Raw genomic sequence first — 19686 nt, forward strand, 5'->3', positions numbered from 1 at the left:
TCGGTTTGATTTGGTATGGTCCAATTGGGAGTGTATAAACCAAAAGAAAAACTAATGACAGTAACAAAAGTTATAAAATTTTCAATTCATTTTCTTCTCCAATATCTCACTCTTTTGTAACTATCCCTCCTCCTTTTTTCTTTCTTTTTAATTTTGTCTCCTCCCCTGATATTTTTGTTTTTTTTCCAAAAGAGATGAAAATAGTGTTTTTGTGAGTTGTAATGAGAAAGAAAAAAAATGAGAGAAGTGTAGAATTTTTTTTATTTTCGATCCCTTTTCATATAATAGGCTGTGTATTTATATCCACCACAATTCAATATTGATGTAATGCTAGCATTAATTGTAATGAATAATATAAGAAAGAAGAAAGAAATTGGTAATGATAACAACACATTACTAAAATCAAAGAAGAGTAAAAGCAAAAAAAAATAAAGAGTGAGAATATATGTTGGGTTTTCAGGCTCATAAAGAAGAGTGTGATAATTAAAAATAAATTGAATTTTTCCTTCTTTTTCATTTTTCTGTTTTTTTTTTCATTACTTCATCTTGGTTTTTTGTTTTTTTCATTTTTGTTAAAATTAAAGTTTGAAAATCTTGTTGAGAAAAAATTATTTCACCATTTTTTATTTACCATTATCTATAAAACATATTTTTATTTTTATTTTTTCAAAATAAATTTATTCAAACGGACAAAATTCGGTGTTGACAAGTTATAAATGAAAAACTATTTGGAAGAAGTATTTTTTAGAATAAGTTGTTTTTGAATAGTGGTAAGTAATATCCCTAAAGTAAGAGCAACTTGTAAAATAAAAACGCGTACAATATTAAAAGAAAATATAAAGAATTAGGAATGCATAAATCAAATGAAAAATTAATGATAGTGAATAACTTATAAAATTTTTAATTTATCTTCATCTTCATTATCTCACTCTTTTGTTAATTACCACTTCTCCTTTTTTTTCTATTTAATTATGCTTCCACTCCTGAGATAGGTTCTGTTTGATTCGGTGCGGTTCGGTTCGATTTTGGGAATTTCGGTTCGGTTCAATTTTGGGAATTTCGATTCGGTTTAGTTTGGTTTGGTTCGGTTTAGTGCGATTCGGTTTAGTCCAGTCTGGTTCGATTCGGTCCAATTGGGTTGGTTCGGTCCAGTTTAATTCGGTTTGGTTCGGTCTGGTTCGATTCACTTAGATTTGGTCTGGTCCGATTCGGTTTGGTTTGATCTTGTCCAATTCAGTTTGGTTCGGTCTGGTTCAGTTCGATTCACTCTAATTATGTTTGGTTTGGTTTGGTTTGGTCCAATTGGAAACACATAAATCAAAAGAAAAATTAATGACACTAACAAAACTTATAAAATTTTCAATTCCTCTTCTTCTCCACTATCTCACTCTTTTTTGTAACTATCCCTTCTCATATTCTCTTTCTTTCTAATTTTTTTTCCTCTCCGTATATTTTTGTTTTTTCCCAAAACAGATGAAAATAAAGTGTCTGTGTGAGTGGTAATGGGAAAGAAAAAAAATGAGAGAAGTGTAATTTTTTTTAATTTTGGTCCCTTTTCATGTGACAGACAATTTATTTATATCCTACAATTCAATAACGATGTAATGCTAATCTTAATTGTAATGAATAATATGAGAAAGGAATTGGTAATGATAATAACACATTACTGAAATCAAATCACAAAAAATCAGAGTCCAATGTCAATCATAACCAATAATATTGATTATAATCCTTAAAAAATATTAGAAGAAATATTGGTTCTAAATATTAGAATTATATCACACTTTTCTCTGTCACACAACAAATGGTAGAAAAGCATAAAAGTGTGAGAAAATATGTTGGGTTTTCGGGCTCATAAAGAAGAGTATAATAATTAAAAATAAATTGGATTATTCCTTCTTTATTTTCTCTATTTCATCTTTATTTTAGTTTTTTTTTATTTTTGCTAAAATTAAAGTTTGAAAATATTTTTGAGAAAATTTATTTCACGCTCTTTTATTTACCATTTTCTAAAAAACATATTTTTTATTTTATTTTTTCAAAAATAAATTTACAAATATTAAAAAAAATATAATGAAAATTAGGATTGCATAAATCAAATGAAAAATAATGCAAATGACATATCTTCTAAATTGAAATCTTCTTCTTTTAATTTCACTCTTTTGTTAACTGATTTTTCTCCTCTATTTTTTTATTTTTAATTCTACCTCTTTTTCTAATATTTTTGTTTTTTTTCAATAAAAAATAAAGTGTTTGTGTGAGTGGTAAGGAGAAAGAAAAAAATGACAGAAGTGTAATTTTTTTTTCTTTTTGATCCCTCTTACAGACTGTGTATTTATATCACCCAATGCAATATTGATGTAATGTTAGCCTTAATTGAATTAAACAATATAAAAAAGAAATTAGTCATGATAACAAGATATTAGGAAAATCAAATCACAACAAAAATCAGAACACAATATTAATCATCACTACTAATATTGAATCTAATCATTAGAAATCATTAGAAGAAATATTGTTTCTAGTTATTAGAATTATACCACAATTTACTCTATCGGAAAACAAAGGGTAGCAAAGAAGGAGTGAGGACAAAAATATGTTGGGTTGTCGAACTCATAAAAAGTAGTGTGATAAATAAAAACTAATGGAGTGATTCCTTCTTTTTTATCTTTTCTTTATTTTTTCTTTTTTTCATATATATATATATATATATATTTTTTTTTACTAAAATTAAAGTTATAAAATCTTTGAAGAAAATTTTATTTCACCTTTTTTATTTACCATTAACTAAAAAACGTTTTTTCAATTATTTTTTTTCAAAAATAAATGTATTTGCTCAGACGAATTGGATTTTGACAAGTTCTATTTTATTTGGTCTGGTTCGGTTCGATTATGTGTGGTTCGGTTCGATTATGTGCATTTTGGTTCAGTTTGATTTTGGTTGGTCCGGTTTGATTCGATTTGGTTCGGTACGGTCCGATCCGATTTGGTTCCGTCTGATTCAATTCGTTTTACAAATATCTATTTTTAAATTTTAGAAGAAAAATATTTGAGAGAAATATTTTTTATGATTTTTATAATAAGATGTTTTTTTAATAGTAGAAAGTAATATCCCAAAGCATAAATCGAAGTAATATAACCATGCATACAATATTATAAGAAAATATAATAATAATTAGAAATGCATAAATCAAAAGAAAAATAATGACAATGACATATCTTCTAAACTGAAATCTTCTTCTTTTAATCTGACTCTTTTGTTAACTGTTTATTCTCCTTTTTTTTTTCAATTCTTCCTTCTTCCCTAAGATTTTTTTTTTCAAAAGAGATAAAAATAAAGTGTTTGTATGAGTGGTAAGTTGAAAAATGGAGAGAAATGTAATTTTTTTTATTCCTTCTCGTATGACAGACTGTGTATTTAAATCCACATAATGTAATAATGATGTAATGTTAGCCTTAATTGTATTGAACAATATAAGTTGGTCATGAACAACACATTACGACAAGAATCAAATCACAACAAAATCAGAGCACAATATCAATCATCACTAGTAATATTGAATCTAATCATTAGAAGAAATATTCTTTTAATTATTATAATTATACCATAATTTACTCTATCAGAAAACAAATGGTAGAAAAGCAAGGAGTGAGGACGAAAATATTTTGGGTAGTCAGACTCATAAGAAGCTGTGTGATAAATAAAAACTAATTGAGCAATTCCTTCTTTTTATTTTTCCTTTATTTTTTTCATTTTTTCCTACAATTAGAGTTTTAAAATCTTTCAAGAAAATTTCATTTCACCTTTTTTATTTACAATTAACTAAAAAAAAAATTAATTGTTTTTTTCCAAGAATAAATTTATTTGCCCAGACGAATTGGGTTTTGACAGGTTCTGTTTGATTCGGTTCGATTCGGTCCAATCTGGTTCGATTTTGTGTGGTTTGATTCGATTTTGTGCATTTGGTTGGATTTGGTTTGGTTCAATCCGGTCCGAATTAGGCAAGTCTGATCCGGTCAGGTTTGATTCGATTTGGTGTGATTCAGTCCAGTCTAGTTCGATTTGGTCCGATTTGATCTGATTCGATTCGATTTGGTTTGGTACGGTCCGATTCGATTTGGTTCCGTCTGGTTCAGTTCGGTTTACAAGTATTTATTTTTAAATTTTAGAAGAAAAATAATACTTTTTATTTTTGTTAAATTATCCTAAATACTAAAAAGATATACTTGACATACATTTTATTAAAAAAAAAAAACTTCTTTTAGTAAAACACAAATTCTTATGTTTTATGTAATATTTTTGTTTTATGTAAGAAAATTTAAAATATATCTATAAGTATATATAAAGAAATTTTATTTTTTCTACATTTCATAATACCAATTTTATCTTTATTATTTTAAAAATTAATTATTTTAATTTATCTTAAATTATTATTTTAAATTATATATATATATATATTTTATATTTAACAACTATTTTAAAAATTAATTATATATTTATTATTAATCTTAATTTAAATTTTTTCAAAATTAAAAAAGAAGGTGTGTGTTTGGCGGTTGGTATAATTTTTATTTAACATTTATTTATTTGTTGCTTCTCGTACAAACAACGCCCATTCGAAAGATCGTGGAAGCGGCAAACACCCGCTGAGTGACTCTCTGCTTTCTCCTCTTATTTTCATCGTCACTCTGTGTGTTTGTCAGAATGAGTTTAGATTCGTCTCGCTCGGCTAATTCTAAACGAAGTTTCTCTAATTCTATATCTTCCAACCGCTCCAACGACAGCACTAAAAAGAACACCAAAAGAAAGAAGACAATCACAAACCAGAAAACCCTAGGCGCTGCCTGGGGCTCAAATTCAAGTTTTCGCGCTTCCTCAAGAAATTCTGCCTTCTCCGGTTTCGCCAGGTTTTTTTTTTTTTTTCAATATTATTATCAATTATTGTTTTATCTAATTTCAAGAACGATAGAGGATGTCAATTTCATATTTGCTCTTTAATCTCAATTTGTTAATTGACTCTGGCGTAAATGCAGTTATATGACAGAGAAGAATCGGAAACTACACAACCAGTTTGACGCCGAGGCTTCCACGTCGTCTTTAAGTGGCTCTACTTCAGGGAAGCCTATATTCAGTGGAGTTTCAATTTTTGTTGATGGTTTCACGATTCCTTCCAGCCAGGTTATTTTGTTTTTCATTTTTTTTTGATTCTTTGTATCTCTCTCCGATTCTTGAATGTGTGAACATGGCAGGAAAGTATCACAATTGTACGAAGTTACCGTTTCTTGGCTTAGGGATCAATTGTGTCAAGAAATTGTAAATTTGAGTCAGATTTAATTGTAAAATTCCAAAGGGACTATATACAATCAGTTACAAACGCGTTTCAGGAACTGCGGAGCTACATGCTTAAGTATGGTGGAAGATTCGAGAATTATTTCTCTAGACATCGTGTAACACATATTATATGCAGTAATCTGCCTGATAGTAAAGTTAAGAACCTGAGGTTTGATTTCATACCCTTCTTTAAATTTTAGGTCCTGAGTCCTTCTCTTTTGAATTACTTTTTAATCATGGGATACTTCAATACAGAGCCTTCAGTGCAGGTTTGCCAGTAGTGAAACCCACTTGGATTTTAGATTCTGTTGCTGCTAATAGACTTCTGAGCTGTAAGTTTTTTCATTTTTCTTCCAGTTGTGTTTGTTTCATTTTCTTACATCAAATTTCATTCTTTGTATTTTGAGAGGAAGAGAAGGACCATGGGAGCAATAACTTCTATATATTGAAGTTTTAATATCTGATCCTGCCTTTTATTTATTTTTATCTAATTCTTTTTTTCCTGGCGATATTCCAAGCCTCGTATGTCATGTGATTTAAATTTTGCTTTGATAGGGGTACCTTACCAGCTGGACCAACTAGCTAATAAGCAATCAAAACTGTCAGCCTTCTTCACATTGAAAAGTAGTAAAATATCGGAGGATGCTTTAACAAATTCCCTTCGTCAAGTAGTATCAGATGTTGAGGATTCATCTATGAGGGTTGGTCAAACAGATTATGAGGATAGAAACTTATCCAAAGTTGGGGAGATGAGTGAACATATTGGACAAATCAGTACCGCATCTGATGATATTGAGAATAGTAAGGCAATTATGACGGAGGAGCCGAGTAGTGTTAGAGTTAAGTTTGATGAAGATCAAGCAGCTAGAAGCAATGCTGCTACTGAAGATGGGAGCAATGTCAAAAGTGAACTTGAACCCACTGATCAAGCACCTTCTACATCAGTTAGTTCTCACTGCTCAGATGAGCAGAATGCACGAGAATTTCCAAGTTCTTCAGGCACTAAGCCTTTTAAACAGTGTCATTCAACTTTTGCAGACCCTAATTTCGTGGAAAATTATTTTAAGGTAGTGAAGTTAGAACATAGACGAATTTTGAATTTTCATACGGCTTGGTGAAATGGTGACTTTCTTGTTGATGGCCCACTTTATTTTCTTTTAATGTGGCTGTTGTTGTAGTAATCTCAACTTTTTTGTGCTATTTGCAAAATATACTGGCAATTAAAATTCAAGTCAATGATAATTGTTTCTTGCATCTAAACATATAATCACTTGAACAATGAACTTCAATAGATAAGGTCGATGAAGTGAATACTCCTGTGCATTATATTTTTGTGTTTGCTGTATCTGTACAAAAGTAAACAAAGATAGAAAAGCAAGCAACTGATCACATGGGACAGGGGGTATTACCTTCTTATAAGTAAGAAAAACCTATATACGTTGTGTCATATAATCGTATGGTTATTTTTATTGCAATATCCTGATTGTAGTTTGGTTTATGCAGAGCTCACGACTACACTTTATAGGAACCTGGAGAAATCGGTATCGAAAGCGTTTTTCTGCCTTGTCTTCTGGGATTAAGAATGAAAGTTCTAATATTAGTGCTTCTAATACTTCTCATAATTCAGTTATTATCCATGTTGACATGGTAAGATTTAAATACAAGGATGTGCAGAAAAAAATATTGCTGTCAACTAATTTTCCTTTTCAGGTTTTGGTTAGGTATGTCATTTAACTCTATACCTATATGCTGCCCCAGGACTGCTTTTTTGTTTCGGTTGTTATTCGGAACCATCCTGAATTGTTGGATCAGCCTGTAGCTGTATGCCATTCAAATAATTCAAATGGAACTGCTGAGATTTCTTCTGCTAACTACCCAGCTCGTAGTCATGGTTGGTTACATACCTTGTTATATATTATGATAGCTTGGCTCAATAAGCTATGGTATAACTTTTTTGTATGTAACTTCTGCTTTTGATCATGTGCTAGGTATTAGGGCTGGTATGTTTGTTCGAGATGCCAAGGCTCTTTGTCCCAACCTTGTTATCTTTCCTTACAACTTTGAAGCTTATGAAGAAGTAAGAATTAGTAGGGTGTCTGTAGCCAGAAGCAGAGTGTCAAACTATTTTATTTGTCATCATATCTTTGTATCTTTTTTCCTTTTAACAAATTTTACAAACGTCTCTTTGACATTTTGCAGGTAGCTGATCAATTTTATTGTATATTGCATCAGCATTGCAACAAAGTGCAGGTCTTATGATTTGACATTATTCAAGTGCATAAAGTTTTTAGTTGACTCATCCTTAATGCTGTAATGGCTACTTGATGCAGGCTGTAAGCTGTGATGAAGCATTTTTAGATGTCACAGATTCTGAGGTTGAAGATCCCAAACTTTTAGCTTCATCTATTAGAGAAGAGATCTATAAGACCACTGGATGCACAGCTAGTGCTGGTATAGCTGGAAATATGCTTATGGCTCGTATTGCTACTAGAACTGCAAAACCAAATGGTCAATATCACATAACTACAGAAAAGGTATCCTTTGGATATTCTTTTATTCAGAACTTTTGTCTTTTTCTTAGTTTTCAAAATTTGATTTGTGGCATAATGAAGGTATGATGCAAATCATATTACAAGTTCTACATCCTCTTTCTTTATAATTAATTTTCTGGTCTTTTTTTGTGGCCGTAGTAGTGTATTTTTGAGTTTTATGCTGTAAACTTATGCTTATCTTTGGATATTTACAAATTCAAATATTTTTAATTTGAAATTGTGGATTTTCTGTATTTTAAATAAATTTAAATAAGAACTTTCAGAGTTGATCTTGAAGCTTTGGGTTTTCCTCAAAGGTGCTAATTTTAGGTTTGATCTGTAATTTGGATGCATTGAAATTGACAATTTACACACTTCACCAGAAAATGTGTATGGTGGTTTAAAATGCAATTTTCAACTTCTATTGTCTGGTCATCATCTTAAAGTTAAACTTCTTAAAAAAATGGGACACTGATCACATCAGGTGTGATTTTATATTTTGTGCAGCTTATGCATTTGATATTATAGTTGATGAGTGGAATGTGTCAATATACTACCTTGTTCATTTAGTCAGTTTTGCCTTTGCAGGTTGAAGATCATTTATGCCAACTCCCAATTAATTCACTTCCAGGAATAGGGCATGTTTTGCAGGAGAAATTGAAGAAACAGAATATTTATACTTGTGGACAGTTGCGCATTATTTCCAAGGTTTTACTATTCGTTCACTTTCTCAATTTCTAGGTTCTTCTGATATTCCTTCTATTGTATTATAAAAGTTGTTGTTCCTTGACTTTCTTCCAAAGGTCTTTCAATCTGTTCCTAGCGTTCCTCCTCTGCTTTTAGACATTTATCTTTTCCCTTGAGCTGGGGAAGGACAAGGTTTGACATGAACTTAGAATCCTTACTAAAAGAGAATAGAAACTTGGGAAAAAATATTATTGACTTGTTTAAAATTTGGCTTAAATTTGTTGTGTTTTTACTTGGTTCATTTACTTGGACACTCTGTAGTAGTCATGTTCCACCTCCTTTTTTGACCAGTACTTGAAAAACATTTGTAATATTTGTAGCATACATACCCTTATTTCTTTGAATCTACAGGCTTCACTGCAGAGGGACTACGGTATAAAAACAGGAGAAATGCTGTGGAATTATAGCAGAGGAATTGATAACCGGTTAGTTGGGAACTTTCAGGTAGGGAACATTTATCTAAAATCCAGACTTCGTTCCTTCTCATTTTGATTTGACATGGTTTAGAATACTTTGGATATATGTGTATATGTACATTATATGCGTGAGACAGAGAGAGGCAGAGATAGAGTGATGTATATGCCTCTGTCTGTGACATTATGCTTTTTGCTTCGTTTATTTTTCCTTTCATTTTACACTGTGCCCATTTGTTGTATAATGGTATGTAATTTGTGGGAGTGTGCACATGTTGCTTCTTTTCTCTATTCTCCCATCTTAAATTGTTCCATTTTGTTTTATATTGGTATAATGTATGCATGTGTTGCTTTTCTTTTGCCTTCTTTCTCTATATGAATCCACACTAGAATGTTGTTTTCTTTTGCCTTCCATTTTACACTGCCTTTTTTTTTTCTGTAACAATATCTTTTTTTTTATCTATTCCAGTCCTTGTCTAGGGATTGGCTAACAACTGTAATAGCGAGTAATGACTGAAGTTTATAAATTGTCAGGTTAATACAGATAATAAAACCATAACCAGTCATTGTAAATTTCAAAATGATTGATTGTGCTAGTGCTATGCTCCACAACATGATGTGAAATAATTGTACCCCTGGCTGGTGGTTTCACACTTTACTTTTAATTTTCTAACTCAAATGTGTATTATGTCACTTTTTCTTCTTGTGATTATTATTCTTTCCTGATAAACTTGTTTTAAGATAATATCCACGTTTCTGCAGGAAAGCAAGACTGTTGGTGCTGATGTAAATTGGGGCGTAAGGTTCAAAGATATAAAAGATGTTAGTATTTTCTTACAGTGTCATATTTCTATATTTCTAAACCTTACTATATAAAAGAATCATTAAAAATGCTGACATAAAAATTATTTCAGTGTGAACACTTTCTGATGAGTCTTTGCAAGGAGGTCTCATTGCGATTGCAGTGTTGTGAAGTGCAGGGGCGCACTTTCACTCTGAAGGTGTTGGTTTACTTTCAGCTTTATAAATTTTGTTTTTTAGATTATTCAGAAATGAGCTTTCTGTTTTACATGGCAACCTTCTTTCATGTCGTGTTAAATTTTTGAAATATCATGTATTATACCATCTATCATAATGTTTCTTATATCTTCCGAGTATACAAAAGTATTATTTGTAAATATTCTTGTAAATATGTTTTAGATCAAAAAGAGAAGGAAAGGCGCTGACGAACCTGCAAAGTTTATGGGATGTGGGGACTGTGAAAATCTGAGTCACTCTGTAACGGTAAATATTGAAAAATAACGTGTTAACGTGTATATTAAACTGTTATATGTTCTTTATACAAGTGTTTTATTAATTGTTTTAAGGTCCGATTTTGTGTTTGATTTTCTCATCATAGGTTCCTCTTGCTACTGATAATGTGGAAATACTCCAAAGAATTGTAAAGCAGCTTTTTGGATGTTTTTACATAGGTATCTTAACTCAGATCTGCTTATTCTTTTAATGTATGTTATGCTTGGCAAAGCTTATTTCTGGTTCAATATTTTTGTTCTTTTCAAAGTTCTATCATGAAACTTCCAAAAATGAAAGTATTTTCTATTAGCTGATGCGAACATACATGTTTTCTGCCATTTTAATGAATGTAATAAGCAGTATGGAATCTATTGGTTTATATCTAGATGTGTGAATCATTTACTGCATTTGCTTTTGTTAATAATTGATATAAACTCTGTTCAGTTAAAAGGAAGGGAGACGAGGGAAAATAAATAAATTTCTATATATTCTTACAAAAGACAAAAAAGCTATTATAAGTATTCAATTCAAGGCTAATTTAGTCATGACAACTTAGAAAAAATTTAAGTAATAAGGCAAATACGAGAATGAGGGATTTCCACTTGCCTCTGTGAAATCATTGAACCAAACTAGTTATTGAAGAAACAACAACTTCATTAGGGAATTGGTTCTTTTTGTCAAATGCTCTCTCGGGAAATATTCTTCTTTGTTCTTCTACTACTACTACTACTAGTGCTACCTAATAGAGTTAAAAAAAAAAAAACAATTCTATGTTAATGAAATATAGAATATGAGATATTGTACCATATATGTGGAGTTACAAGGTTAGACTTGAATAGAACACTAAAAAATAATGAGGGTGGGTTTCTAAGTGTTTGGGTGCTTATCAATATTTTTATAATTTTGTTAATTTATAGTAGTAGGCACAACCAATATATAGAGATTGTCCTTTGGCTTTTCAGGAATTCCCTAGGTTCCATTTTTCTTACTCGCATTGATCTCCTTAAAACTTGAATCCTGATATAAAAAGCTGTGTATTGACAAGGGAATCCTATTATCCTAATACAATGAGCATCCATCTCCTAATTTAAGTTTTTAGGAGAGCTTATATCATCAAGTCGCTAGGATTCAATACTCTCCACTTACATTCTTAATTAAATTAAAATTCCATTTGAATTTATAGTTGACCAGTGCCTTCACCCATGATTCAAGTTCAAAGTGCTAGTTTTCCAAGAGGGTTGTGATACAGATGTAAAGGCATTCTTCTAGGTGCATAGCTGATGATTGGCCAGAGTTAGTATTTGTCACGAGTTTATACTGAAAGTTTCGTTAGACACTTAGGTGAATGGCTTGAGGCCGCATACAGTGTATCATATTCTAAAATAAATGCTTGCATGGTGAAGCTAGTTGGTGATTGTGTCTTTGGACTTCATATTTTAATTTTATTATGGTATTTTCTTCTTGTTCATGTTATTTAGTGTTTCAGCCTTGACTTGTGTAACAGAATCCGTATATGTTCATGTTCGTTTTCTTTTTATTTATTTATTTATTTCATGTAGATGTCAAGGAAATTCGAGGTATTGGCTTGCAAGTTTCCAAACTAGAAAGTGCAGAAGCTTCTAAAAAAGGTATCTGTTTTAGTCGGAGTGTATCTTAACGAGTTATGTTGGAATAACATAATATTTTGTTGTGCGCATAATTAAATTTATATGGAATGCCTGTTGCTGAGATCTCCAACCTTATTGTTCTTCATCTTTCCGTCCTTCTATTCGGTATTATAGAATTTTTTCACTGTTTTTTCTTCGTTTTGAGCTTTTCTTTTCTTATTTTATGTAAATTCATGAAGGTACAACAAAATATACTTTGAAATCATGGCTCACTTCTGCATCTGCTGGTGTTGGAGATCAGACATATCCTATAGGTAATGGCACCCCCTATTTGTTCACACTTAAATTTCCTTATCTAATGGGATAAGGCTTTTGTTGTTGTTATTTTATTCTATGGGTGATGTACAATGTCACACAGGGGTTACTTGTTATTGTTTGGGATGATTTTTGCTTAGACTTATAAATTTTATTTTATTTTTTTGTTCATTTCGAGGTTTTATGAATGATGGAATTAATACAAAAACTTGTGGTTTCTCTTTCTTCAGGTCATGACAAGCACAGCAGGGATAACACTCCCAGTCCTGCATGTGTAAATCTTCCAGAGTCTTCAGTGGAAATTGACAATAAAATACCAACTAGTGAAGCTAGTACTGACCCAATTTCAACACCACCTCCCTTATGTAACCTTGACATTGAAGTTATAAGGAATCTTCCCTCGGATGTTTTTTCAGAGTTGAATGAAATTTACAGAGGGAAGTTAGTTGATTATATTATTGCTAACTCGAAAAACACAAGTGAGAATTCTAGCCTTTCAGGAAACTCATGTTTGGAGAAAAAAGGTAAGCTTTTTCTATTTCATTAGTGCAGGCTATATACTCTACTCAAACTTGCCACAAATGCTTTTAATTTGTTTTTGTTGGCAGCAATAAACAATGAAGAGGAACTTTCCTGTTCTGAACCGATTCCTCAAGACAATTTATTATCAAAAAACAAGGTAATTAATTTTCCCTATTTTATTATGTCTTATCACCTTGGATGATATCTTAGAACTGGATTTCATATTTTGTTACAATTTTGTTTTTCTTATTTGATTTCAATAAAGATTCTTAACTGATAGCATAAATAGAATTAGAGCTTTGAATCTTGTATCACATTGTAAATTGTAGTACACAAGGGATATTAGTTATTATTCATATTCCCTCATTTTCTTCTTCCCTACCTAAATCTGTATGTTTTCCACTTCCATGTACAGTTAATCAAATTATATGGTTGAATTGACCAGTCTTCCTTGTTATACCTTTATTTTGGTGGTTTTTGCAGTTTGTACGCAATTAGTCATTAAACTGAAAGAAATATTAACACTTTTATTTGTATCTATTGCTCTGTTTTTCTAAAAGTGTTTTATTAGTAACATATGTCATGTTTACTATTAGGCAAAGCAGTATGTGTCGGGCACTAGTGAAGGCGAAGCTATACCATATTCAGCGTGTGGACCCAGTTTCAAGGTTACACACCATTCTAGTTTTGAAAACAATGATTTATTGCCTTCTTCTTTGAGTCAAGTTGATGGTTCAGTGTTTCAACAATTGCCTGAGGATTTGAAAGCTGACATTGTTGAGCAGCTGCCTGCACACAGGAGGCCAGATATTTGCTCCACTGTTGTGATCCCTCCTCTTGAAAACCATTCGCTGTCAGTAGGTGTAGAAAATTCTGATAATTCGCCTATATATAGTTATAATAATGACAGTCTATGGGTTGGAAATCCTCCAAATTGGGTTAGGAAGTTCAAAAGTAGCAGTTGCTTAATTTTAAAGAAACTTGCAGAAATGTATTTAAGATCAGGGTTGGCAAACACATTATCTTCAGTTTTGCACCAAATTATATCTGAATTCTATGAGCTAAATCTGGCCCAGCAGTTTTCTGATGAAACTGTTGACATCATGTGTGAGCTACTGAAGCAGTATATCAAAGTGAAGATTGAAAGAGATATTGAAGAGATTTATATATGTTTCCGGCTTCTGAAAAGGTATGTTAATGTTGGAAGTTAGCATGGCACCCTTCTGTTTATTATTGTTTTCGTACATAATCATGTGCTTTTATCCTTATTCTTGCCACATTTTTTTATTCAATTTGTTTATTAGATTTAGTCCTTCAGTTTTAATGGAGATTATGCTAAACTAGACATAGAGGCTAGAATGGATTAAAAAAGGCAAGTTAATTCTTTTTTTCTGTTCCGTCAACCCATCTTATGATAAATTCCACTTATCCAGTGAAGTCAAGTGAGATTGGAGTTTTGGTAAATTCCTGAGGATTCTGTTATATTTTGAATTTGATTAACGACAATTATGTTCTTATTGAGTTAGGAGAAAATATTGTTTGTAGACGATACTGTAATCATTATGAGTATGGTACTGACAGTTAAATTCAATCAATTCAATAAATATCTTTTTCCTCTCATAGCTAACCTTGTACAAGTATAACTATTAAATATAATGTCAAAGCTGTGGTAATATTTCAAAGTCATCTTACTAGATTGTATAGATTATTTTTATGACAGTCTGTGGAGTAACACATGATTTGTTTTCAGGTTTGCTGCCAAGTCCCAATTTTTCCTACAAGTGTATGATAGTGTATATCCTTACCTTCAGGTATTCCTTCAGCCTACTTTTTCTTTTACCATCATTTGCTGTTTATCGATCAAACAACATTTTTAAAATGGGGGCAAATGCAGGCATGGCACAGGGTTGTATGTGGACTAGTTCGTACTCAACAAAACATAATTTTGTGGGACCCAGTATTTGTTAGTCTTAGTTAAAATCTTCTAAATATTGAAATTACAATTTCCTAGTTAGAAAAAGTGTTTCTTTATAAAATAATGAAATTTATTTGGCTGGTCAACTGAACATAAAACATTACAAAGATAAGGATAAACTACTGAATAACACTACAAAGAAAGAAATGAATCAAGAAAAGGAAAATCAATTGAATGAACCTAATTCCACAAAATATTTGTTAGGAATAGGTCATGTGCTTTACACCAAATGAAGGCCAAATGTCTAATCTTATTCCAAATTAAGTTATGTGCCAAAGAGTTGTACGTAGAAAGAGTTTTATAAATGGGTTGAAACACATGATTTGTTATGACATTTTATATTAATAAGGAGCTTGTGTAGTTGAAACACATGGTTTTCAGCATATGCTTCTCTTTTTCTCTATTAATACAGTACTCTGGTTCAAATTTGTAGGCCGCTGTTGATGACAATTATGGAGGGACTTTACTTTTACCATCATAGTAGCAATTTATAAAGTTCTTACTTTGCTATGGTAAACTTGAGCAAAATTGGTATAACTGTATAAGCCTTGAGGTCAGATCCAATTCAAAAGCTATTATTCACCGCTGGTGTGCTGCAGAGTATGTCCGACTTTGATGTGATACCTAAACATTTTCTTCAGCGTATGTGCTTATCTTAATGAATCTTGCATTTCTAGTCAGTTAATTAAACTAATTGATAAATTTGAAATTTTATGTTCCATTGCCTGGCTTTTACTATCTGTTCAACATGTACGAATTGTTGTTTTGTCATCCATTGATTTTACCGGACCTTTTTGTGATGTTTAACTTCAAATATTGACCTTTTCATTAACATTAGTAATTGATCATTTATTTTATGTCTTTGTGACTGCAATATGGCTTGTAAATCTCCTTTGCTGTTTATTTGGTATTTTAATCCCTTGTCTTGTATAGTATCTCCTGTATTGGTTATTGATCATAATAGATGCAATGTATATTTAATTAATTACTTAGTTAATTAAAAACTGTTGGCATTACCACATTTGTTTGTTATTCTCTTTTTTAGAGATATTTATAAGTTTACGCCTGTGTTTAACACTGCTGAACGAGGTCATCATAATTTTTTGTAATGCAGTCTCCTTTCCTCCACTTCCCAACTCTTACAATAGCAGAATTGAGGTTTTTCTTGTGGCCGGGCAACGCTTTCATAACTGTTGAATCAGAAATTATTATTGCAGTTGCAGTTGGGAAAGGTAGATTTAGTCATTTTGTGGAGAACCGTCTGATAAAATTAATACAGAAGCTGCTTGTATAATTTGCTTCTAGCAAAAAGAGGTAATTTTCTACCACAATCTGTGTAGGTAATTTGCTTTGGTGTGGTATATAGATTTGTTATTCTTTAGTCTGCCTAATAAACATGTGTAGAAGGCAGAGATAATTCATTTAGCTGGATTTTTTCTGGTACAGTATTCTGTGGATGCACTCATCTTTTACAATTATGATTGAAATTGTGTAGTTATCCCTCTCCCATATAACTTGGGATTTATGACCTGCTGTCACTGAACATGAAATTGAAAATATTAGTGAGTCTTCTCGGTTCACTTACATAGGTGATGCGAATTTTGATAGATATGTGTAAATGCTGAAGGATGAGGCCTCTGTACAGGTGTCCAGTACCGAAATATCATTTTTATGTATTAATCATCAATAGTTTTTAACAGATTTGGGTTATCTTCGGATGTGGACAGGGTGTCACGCTAAAATTGAAGGACTGTATCTCAGTCTCCTTAAAAAGGCACTTCTGCAAGTAAAGGCATATGGGGGAATTGGGGACCGTACTTTTTGCCGTCAAATTACACGTAACTTGATGGCAACCACTGGGTATAATTTATAAACACCAAATCCCATGGAAGAGTAGTTTTCTTGCCAACTATTGGAGAAATATAAACATCCGCCGTTCCGAGTCCGATGGAAGGAAGAGTCTCGGGGATGAAAAGGAAAAGGTAAAGAGACAAAAAAAGTATGTAATTGATATCAGGTAACGTGATGTAATGGTAAGAGAGGAAGGAAAGGGTTATATGTTCTTGTGATCAATCTATTATTATTTTTTTTGACAATAATATTTTAATAGCTAAATTTTGATAATTTTTTCTTATAACCTGAGATGATATTTTTTCAATAATATTTAAATATAAAGAAATGAAACAATGAAAAAAAATAAGAAGTTACTTAAAATATGTCATCTCAAATTATAAGAAAAAATTGTTAAAATTTAACTATTAAAATATCATTTTCTTATTTTTTCATATGCACTTACGACTGTTTATATTAAAATTTTATGGAATAATTTTATTTAATTTTTATTGAATAGATTAATTTATGTTTTAACTATATATTTTATCATTAAAAAAAGGGTGCAAACTATATTTTTCTTTCTATAATTTGCTATTGAATAGTGGTGTGTATCAGGTTGGAAGCAGCGTGAAGAGAAGTTTGATCTACCTAATTCATTCTTCTAAGGGCGGCTGTGTTGGTAGTAAAATATACGAATTTGCTTGTTAGTTTTTTGCTTGAAAGAATTGTTTATGTGAAGCTTTTTAAACACGCATGCTCTGCTTCACTTCTCACAAACCTAATGGTTTAACCAACTCATATATGACTTTTAACTGAAAAGGGACTGTTACTCTTTCACAACATTGAGAAAACGTTTAGTAGCCAACCACTTTCTAATATAAATTTTACTAGTATTATGATAGAATATTCGTAACATATTAGACAATAAAAGCAACACAATTTCTTCTCTTCAAACTTTTCTTACCATAAATTTAAAACAATATTATGTTTGTTTTTCCTTTTTAGAAAAAAACGTTTAAACGAAAAAAAAAAATTAATGACATTCTTGTCTGCCATTCAGTTTTTATTTGTTTGTATTCCATGATTTACTCAAAATCTACAGATTTTGGTAATTCTTAAAACAATTTATCAAAAACAAGAACAAACCTAATCAGAACTGTTTCATCTTAAATGGCTGTTCAATTTTTTATTATGGTCGTCACAACTTTTTTTTCTTTGTTTCTTGATTTAATGAAGTTTCAAACCACTACTTTTAGTTCTTATAAAATATGTAAATTTTAATTTTGTTTACTTTTGAATATATTATTTTCCATCCTAAAATATTAAATTACTATTAATTATTAAAACTTATCTTATTAATGCTTTTAGAGATTTTAAAGAATTTTGTTTTTGAAGTGTTATGTGTAGATTTTATATCCTAATACTTGTTTGTATTACTTGAAATGTTGATTTGACTTTTATTTTAATGCATGATTTATTAAATAGTATTATACAATATCAGATATTAAAAAAATAGTAATTTTTAATTTTGAGGAAATAAAAAGGAAAAGAAAAAGAATCAAAATCAAAATCTAATCATTTGCATATATTATAAACATATTTAATAAAGTTTTATTCAATCTAACTTAATTAAAAAGTAGAGTAGTATTCTCGTATAAACAGGCAACCAAAAAAATGAATTTACGTAGTCGCCTGACTTTTGTCGGTGCTGTATTAATATGATTGATACCTACTATTATATTATAGGTAAAAGTGAGATACGCGAGTTAAGCTGGTTTGTGTTTGACTTTAGCAGTAGTTTGAATTATTAAAATAAAAAGATGAAGAATAATAAAACGATTTTCTTAACTGAAACCTGATTAAGGTATATATGTAGTATACATATGAAAACAAGAAAAAAAACTTGTTATAATTTGGTCAGAGATATAGTTGTTTGGTTGGTAGGTTTTTGTAAGATTTGGTGGAAACGTGAAAAGCTAAAACGATGCGAAATCTTGAAAGTGGAAGGTAAACAATTTGTGCATACTTCCCCATTATTTCTATATCATTCTCATTACTTACTTCTCTAATGGGAAAAGGATGTTGAGTCCAAAAAAGACACGTCCATGTTTCCCAACCTATATAATATAATATTTACTTATTTTAATAATTTAAATATGAAAAACATTCCTTCTGAAAGAATACATTATTGTAATTTATGAATCATTTGAAAGAACTGAGGTTAATAAAATATGAATATTTATAATTTAAACTTATTTTTAGGCAGTATCATAGATAGAATGTGTGATTATAAAAATAAGTTGATGTATTTGGAAGAAGAGAGAAAGAAGTGGGTAGGTTGTAGTGTAGAAGCCATAAACCCTTCAACACGTCTCATTCTGCTCTTAACTCCTATTTTCTTTTCTTTTAGCTATTCAAAGCTGAGAATGATGAAAGTCAAAGAACAAAAGTCTCTCCTATGATTTCTTCAACACTCGTTCTATATATATCTATATGCACACTACACCATGATTCATTGAGAATTGGAAGAAAATGAAGAGGGGTTATTATTACTGTGTGATAATGTTTTTGGTGGTGTTGGCCTCCTTCTCCGTGAACGTTGAGGGAGTGAGACCGCTGAAAGATGATCCGTCTTCTTCTTCTTCGTTCTTCCTCACTGTAATAATGGAGAGAGCATACTCTGGCCCAAGCCACAGAGGACGCGGTCACTGAACAACACTTTCATTTCTTCAGCTTAATTACTCTTTTCCTACGCTCAAAATTAATTCCGTTGTTTTTTGTGTATGTAATGTGATGAAGATCTTCATTCAAATTATACTATATAAATACGTGTAATTATAAACTTATTTTGTAAGGTTATATTACATTTCATCCTTCACTCTTTACTTTTTTTTTTTTTTATGATTATTTGTCCAACTTCTCACATATTTCATGTAAGTATTCTTGAAATATACTTGATTTATATAATAATTATTTATTTTTACAATTTGTAACAAATTCACATAAAAATTAAAGTTTGTTTTAAGCTATTCAAAGGAAAAATTGTAAAATATAGTCAGTTTTTTCAAATAATTTATTGGAGACGAGTATTTTTTTTTAATAATTATAAAAACATTAA

At 30.7% G+C, this 19686-nt stretch overlaps 1 protein-coding gene across 2 annotated transcripts; it reads left to right on the forward strand.

Moving 5' to 3' along the window:
* Positions 1-4617: 4617 nt before the first annotated feature.
* Positions 4618-15222, forward strand: LOC114173925 (DNA repair protein REV1). Of its 2 annotated transcripts, none has more exons than XM_028058604.1 (23): positions 4618-4908; positions 5035-5179; positions 5386-5501; positions 5588-5664; positions 5888-6399; positions 6836-6979; positions 7091-7223; positions 7321-7409; positions 7532-7582; positions 7663-7866; positions 8452-8571; positions 8962-9054; positions 9786-9845; positions 9938-10024; positions 10224-10307; positions 10423-10495; positions 11876-11944; positions 12163-12237; positions 12469-12762; positions 12847-12917; positions 13357-13949; positions 14511-14571; positions 15169-15222. In XM_028058604.1, the coding sequence occupies exons 1-23, from the start codon at positions 4706-4708 to the stop codon at positions 15214-15216; spliced, it is 3402 nt and encodes a 1133-aa protein (XP_027914405.1). In that variant the 5' UTR covers positions 4618-4705; the 3' UTR covers positions 15217-15222. The 2 variants fall into 2 exon arrangements, with proteins under 2 accessions (XP_027914405.1, XP_027914406.1); XM_028058605.1 differs by having other exon boundaries at positions 5597-5664.
* The last annotated feature ends 4464 nt before the right edge of the window (positions 15223-19686 follow it).

This window comes from Vigna unguiculata, chromosome 2 (assembly GCF_004118075.2).
Source record: "Vigna unguiculata cultivar IT97K-499-35 chromosome 2, ASM411807v1, whole genome shotgun sequence".
Lineage (NCBI taxonomy): Eukaryota > Viridiplantae > Streptophyta > Magnoliopsida > Fabales > Fabaceae > Vigna > Vigna unguiculata.